General features: G+C 40.7%; 1 protein-coding gene across 13 annotated transcripts in view; it reads right to left on the bottom strand.

The window, feature by feature from the left end:
• The window catches only part of kiaa1109 (KIAA1109 ortholog), a 102577-nt gene that overhangs the window by 62158 nt on the left and 34214 nt on the right, over positions 1–6205 (bottom strand). For 11 of the 13 annotated variants that reach the window (XM_019888553.1, XM_019888559.1, XM_019888561.1 and 8 more), the window contains exons 30-34: positions 4991–5128; positions 4808–4878; positions 1590–1763; positions 1121–1241; positions 820–999 (exon numbers count right to left, since the gene is read on the bottom strand). In XM_019888553.1, coding sequence (XP_019744112.1) covers positions 820–999; positions 1121–1241; positions 1590–1763; positions 4808–4878; positions 4991–5128 — 684 coding nt within the window. The remainder of the gene's footprint in view (positions 1–819; positions 1000–1120; positions 1242–1589; positions 1764–4807; positions 4879–4990; positions 5129–6205) is intronic. The other 2 variants (XM_019888555.1, XM_019888566.1) reach the window with 1 other exon arrangement.

Here is a 6205-nt window from a genome sequence, read left to right as displayed (position 1 = left end):
TTCCACTGGGGTTTAGCGGGTGTGTTTATAAAGAGACGAAAATTGTTTGGGGACTATCCCCCACGTTCTAGTTGAGATGGTATAACCCAAGAGGCAAAATGACGCTTGCTACTGTTGTTGCGAGTTGCCATTCGTTCTACTAAACCATTAGTCAAGCGCCATCATGTCTTCTGTCGTTATTACACAAACAAAAATGTCTTTACTGTTACTAGTGTTAGTGCCTCAATATGGCTAGGCTCGTGAAAGCAATACAACGAACTCAAACGCGTCTTCGTTCAATGTTGTCAACTAATATCCGGATTAATTTTATGCAAATTTTCCTCAATTCTCCGGAGAAATTTTCATAAAAATTTGAAAAACCCGTAATTCCGGGAAAATCCGGAGGACTTTCATCTCTGATTTATCCACCACACCTTGAAGGCCAGTTCCTGAAAATATTGTCTGACGTTAAACCGGTCCGTGGGCCAAAAAAGGTTGGGGACCCCTGGTGTAAATGACAGCCACTGTTTACCATTCCAAGTTAGTTTTTACTTTCAGAATACAGTTTCAACGGAATATCTCGGTATGAAAGTAGCAAAGTTGCTTATTTTTTTGAGGAGCGCTTAATGCTTGGGGGAGGTAGGTGGGGCGATTTCAAATATATAGTTTGGTATTCATACGATGACCACCAAACTTTCTCTCTTGTAGTACTGCGCAACAAGAAAGAACTTTGCTAATTTTAATGTAAAATATATTTACTATGCTGATGACGGCGTTAGCTGTTTATCAGATATTTTCCAAAACACTGAACCTCTCATAATTGTGTGGCCTGACGTTTACCTTCGGGATGGAGACATTAGCTTGGAGGCCCTTGATTTTCACATTATCTGGTTTGACAGACAGGTCCGTCTGTCCATGAGAGATATTGAGGGAGCCGTGGGTCGTGCCCTCATTCTTGGAAAGCTTGTGTTCCTGTTTGAATGCTTGGCTCTGCGTAGATCCAGATTCACAACAATGAGACTGCAGCCAAAGGACAGAAAACTACCCTCATTTTTAAAACTTAGCGGATGAAGAAGCCATATTTAAAAAAAGAGTCATTCGAACCATTGTGATTTCCCCTTTGTACTCTTGTTTTACTTACAGATTCAGTAACTGTAGATTTGCTGATCTGGTAAGCCTCATTGAGAACTTTCCCATGCAGGTCATCTAGAATGGCTGCAGGATGACGAATACTGGCAAAGTGGACCATAGACTCGATATACCTGAAACCAATAAAATGCAAACATGGGCTGTAACATGGCCAGATATTTCAAAGCATTTCCTTTCACAACAATAGAATGATAATACTGGCACCAGCAATACTGGTAAAGCAGTCTTGCAAAGTCATAACTGCTGCGAAACTTAAATCCAAGTTGAAACACACTGTCAGGAGAGATAGGGGCAACACTTCAGCCTGAGGCAAGATATCTTACATCAATAAACATGATTGTAGTTTTCACACCTAATGAGCAATAAAATATTCACAATGGTGTCCAGAGATGTCTTGCTGCTGACTGGTGACGTCTTCATTTAAAAAAAATTTAACAACAGGACAAATGACAGTTTCCTACCTGTCTAAGCATTCAGCCACGAGGGGTGTAAGCACCACATTGACGGCCCCCTTCACCTCCACTATGGCTGTGGTCCTGGTTTGAGCTAAAGGCTGCTCCAGAGACCAGTCGTCCGTCGTCGTGTCCTCATCAGTATTCTCCATAGCTCTCTTATCCAGGGGAGTATACGGCGTACTGGAGAACAATCAAGATATTTGACTAAAAATGCTCTCGCTGTTGCTGGAGACACAGACACACGGTTGCAGAACAGAGCTGCCAGCATATAGAAATTCACTTCCCGAACAATTTATCTAAATCTCTGCATTTTTAAAAAAAATTCACAAAAACATTACAGCGGAACAGTTACAGCATATTAAGTCATAGGATATCAGGAATTCTGCATCCTGTTCAATTGCACAACATAATCATTACTCTAAACCAGTGGTTCTTAACCTGGGTTCAATCGAACCCCCGGGGTTCGGTGAATCTGTCTTAGGGGTTCGCCGGAGCCTCTGCCATGGAGGCTAACATACCCGACTCAACATGTCAGTTAGTTATGACATGCCCGCTTGGCCATCGCTGGCTGCAGATGATCACATTACATTGCTTGTCCAATCAGCACAGCGGGAAATTTGGCTCGCTCAGTCATCAGTAATCACCATGTGACTGTTGCAATAGTACATCATACAATAAAAAAAAAAAAAACTATACTTATGCCATGCAATTTTATTTACTTTTTTGTTTTTAATAAATGTGTTTTTTTTAATGTCTTGAATTGGTAAAAAGTCCTATTTTTGTTTTTCACTAATGAAGGGTTCGGTCAACGTGCATATGAACTGGTTGGGTTTCGGTACCTCTAACAAAGTTAAGAACCACTGCTCTAAACTGTAATGAATGAAATTGTGGCTTGATGATTACGGATTTATTGTATCAACAATGTAATGGTAGACACAGTTGCAGCCTGAATCAACATAGATAAGGACAAACAGACAAAGCTAGAAAAACGCGATTTCGCATCGCAGTTTGTGAGGCAAAATTTGCAGGTTTTTTTGCCTCATCAAAACCGCCAGGGACAGTCGCACAAAGGTTTGTTGGTGGTCAAGATAAGTGTGACGCCACTTTGGCTGCACTTGCGAGCAACAAGCTTCGGCTGGCTAATAGTGCGGATAAATAAACTGTGGAGTAATCCTCATATCCATGGCGGCGAGTAAAATACTTCTGAAAACTATGATTCTCACAAAAGGATGACGAAGATAGACAGAGAAGCCATGTTATGTCTCAACTTCTTTGGAAATTTTAATTTTGAGAATACAGACGCTCCCCAGCTTACGAATGAGATACGTTCCGAACGATCGTTCGTAAGGTGAATTCGTTCGTAAGTTGCTTCAGTGCTATATTTTGTATGGAATGTATGTTTAAGGCTTATATAAGTATGTTTACCTGCTAATGATCGTCGATTGCATCGGCACTGCACCTTTCACGTGTTCCATTATGCGATCTTTCTGTTTATAAATGGTACCGATGGTCGAACGATTCATGTTGTATGCACGTGCAACGCTCACTCACCATTTTCTCACCCGCATCAAGCTTCTTTATTATTGCCACTTTCATTTGAAATGAAATGGCTTGCCTCTTCTTTACACTTCCACTCTCACTAGAAGCCTTTCGCTTTTCACCAACCATATTGAATAATGGATGCACGAGATATTTAACAACTGGGCAGAGAAAGCCGGATTCGGGGTGGATGCTGGGCGAGCTCTCACAGCGCCTCACGTCGGTATTAGCGGCGGAAAGAAGCACTACACCTGTACTGTACTCGGAAAAAGGTGCGCAATACAAAATCTAACTTTTTCTTTTCTTTTTCGACATACCCGTAAAAATGTTCATATGTACCGTTGTTCGCAACTCGGATGTTCGTAAGTCGGGGAGCGTCTGTAATTACTTTTCAACAGAAGTGTTTTCATGCTCAGCCCTCGTGGGGCTAAGGAACAAGTGTTCCTGTTTGATGGTGAGATTATCTGATGGCCTGTTGGAAAGGGTACCAAGAGCTTTTCTTTTTCCCCCCGAATAGATTTTTGTTTTGGTTTGGACTATGTGTCTATGTTGTTAGAGTTCATTAATTAAATCGACTTGATGACAGAACAGGTCTTTGTGCATTCAGTCACACCGAGAGTTGAACAAATTGGCGTACTGTGTGACACTGTTTTCCGATAAAGATGGGCCCGTCTGGGCAACAATGGAACTCTTTTCACATTCTCCAATATCACCAATTTCTTTTGTGACCGCTCAACTGTCGCTTTGTACCAACAGCAATTTCTGTCTAATCCTGTTGTTTCACATTTCATGATAATATGGATAGAGTTCTGCAAACATTTCAATCTTAAAAGGATGAGTGGTCTTTCTCCTGTGACCCATAACCATCTTTTGAGCCTTCATGAATAGATTCGAGTTTTGCTGTATGTTCAGGAGGTACATTTTTAATTGGTCGCATTGCTGATGCGATGTCTCCTGTCTTGAGTGGTCCACCGAGGCTGTTTTTATTTAATAATTTCAATAACTATGAGTTTTTTGTTTTGTTTTTTTTTAACTTTTTCCATAAAATTTTTTGGGGGTGATTTATTTATGTTTTGGTCAAGTAACACTGTTAGTTCACACTACTCTTTTATTTCTTGAATGTTTTTAACGTATTGTCAGCATTGGTATTACACGTTTTTTTCTGTTGATTTTGGTTCTTGGGAAGGGTCTTGATATAATTGCAAATCTGTGACTTAGAAAAAAGAAATTAGCTCATCAGAGGGATAGCTATGGTTTGATGTTTTGAAGAAAAAGTTAGAGAGAGCCGACTTGGATGGTTTGGACATTCCAGAAGAGAGATCAGAGGGAAGATTGATGGATGTAGTGAGGACAGCTGACATGCGGGCTGCCGGTGTAAGAAAGGAGGATGCTAAAGATTGACTTTGATGGAAAAGGATAATAAACTGTGGTGACCCTTCATGGGACAAGCGGAAAAGACAAGAAATAGTAGTACTCGTCAGTATCTGAAGCATCTTATTGGCCCGACACAGCACCGTACAGGCCCCGGGGCATCATTAATTTCGGTTGCTGGATTATAAAAAATATCCATTAACAATCAGTGTTATGAGTGGTACAAGTTAGTGCTCAGAGATTTCCCGATTCACAACATTTGGCAGCTCTGTGCAGATTATTTAAAAAAAAAAAAAAAATTGTGCCTTAAATACCTGTTGTTATCTCCCATCAGCTGAAGGCCTCTATCCAACAGAGAACTGGCTGAGAGGCCCTGTTTTATCACCTGAAACAGTTGTGTCAGTATTAACATACTGGTCTATAGTGGTTGCAGATGTACATTTTAATTATAATTAATTGAATGTGCTGACTATCCTGATAAGATAATATACAAAAACCTTAAAACTTGGAACAGAGAGCTGGTCAAAGGAGGCTGAGCTTTCTTCACTTGTAGGCGTGTCCAGATCTAAGGGACGGTGTAGAGAAGACTTGGAGGTCCTCTTATTGGTGGGCTGCTTGACGGACCAATTGGACACCTATAATACAAGACAAAATAAGCAGTGTAAAGAAATGAGGTTAGAATTGGTTCAAATAAATCAGCTATAATAAAGTTGTCTAAATCAGCGGTCCCCAACCTTTTTTGCCCCGCGGACCGGTTTAATGTCAGACAATCAATCATACCTGTCAACCTCGGCAAATAGCTGCCCTTATAAATGATTACGATTCCCCTTACAAAGCAACAAAAACCCGTACAAAGGCTTACCGTGCATGTGCACATCATGCTTTATCAATCCGACCGTACGCAGCGATGAAAAAAAATATACGATTGAGGATTACTTTTGCTGGTTTGCCATGACAATAGTAGCGATCGACGACGGCATTGTCGTTGGCTACTAGCAGGTGAGACGATCTGGATTTGAGCCAAAATGGTCTTTGTGAGATCAGTTCACAATTGTGAACTGAACCGGCCTTTAAAGTGTGACGGATAAATACAACAAAATAATGTGATTTGACCTGCATGAAAACTGTGGTATTTTCGTAAAATAATAAACACGAATCATGAGATGAGGAATGTCCTATCTGACCGCAACACTCTCTAGTCGCTATGGTAATGTTTAAATGTGCCTTCAAAAGAAGATGCAGCGCAAATACAAAGTGCATGAAAAATATGACTCACCATCGCCACATATTATGCAGAGGGGTATGGGAATCTCCCATTGAGATAAATCCGTATTTTAAGTAGGACTCCTGATACTGTCAATTAAATGTAGCCTTCTTTTTCTTGTAAGGCTTAGGCTTCTCTTCTGTCTCCTGTACCCTTCACCAGAACTTTTTGTTTTTGTTTTTTTTTTTTTTACTCATTTTGCTAGGTCCTAGGTTTCAATTTAGCGGTAACCTATCACGTGACCGAGAAGCGCGCCTTGACCTGTGTCAAGAGTGGCATACTGTAGACGGATGTAACAGAGAATCCGGTATTTTTTCAAAATAAAACATCTTTCAGATTCCTAAATAAATAAAATGGAAGTAATGTAAGTTTTTTTTTTTGCTTTCATTGCGCCCGGTACCAAATGATCCACTGACCGGTACCGGTCCGCAGCCCGGGGATTGAGGAC

This window comes from Hippocampus comes, unplaced genomic scaffold, assembly GCF_001891065.2.
Source record: "Hippocampus comes isolate QL1 unplaced genomic scaffold, H_comes_QL1_v1.1 scaffold405, whole genome shotgun sequence".
In the NCBI taxonomy this organism is placed as follows: Eukaryota; Metazoa; Chordata; class Actinopteri; order Syngnathiformes; family Syngnathidae; genus Hippocampus; species Hippocampus comes.
The sequence above is the reverse complement of the archived record's forward strand: the minus strand, read 5'-3'. Positions and strand labels throughout refer to the sequence as shown.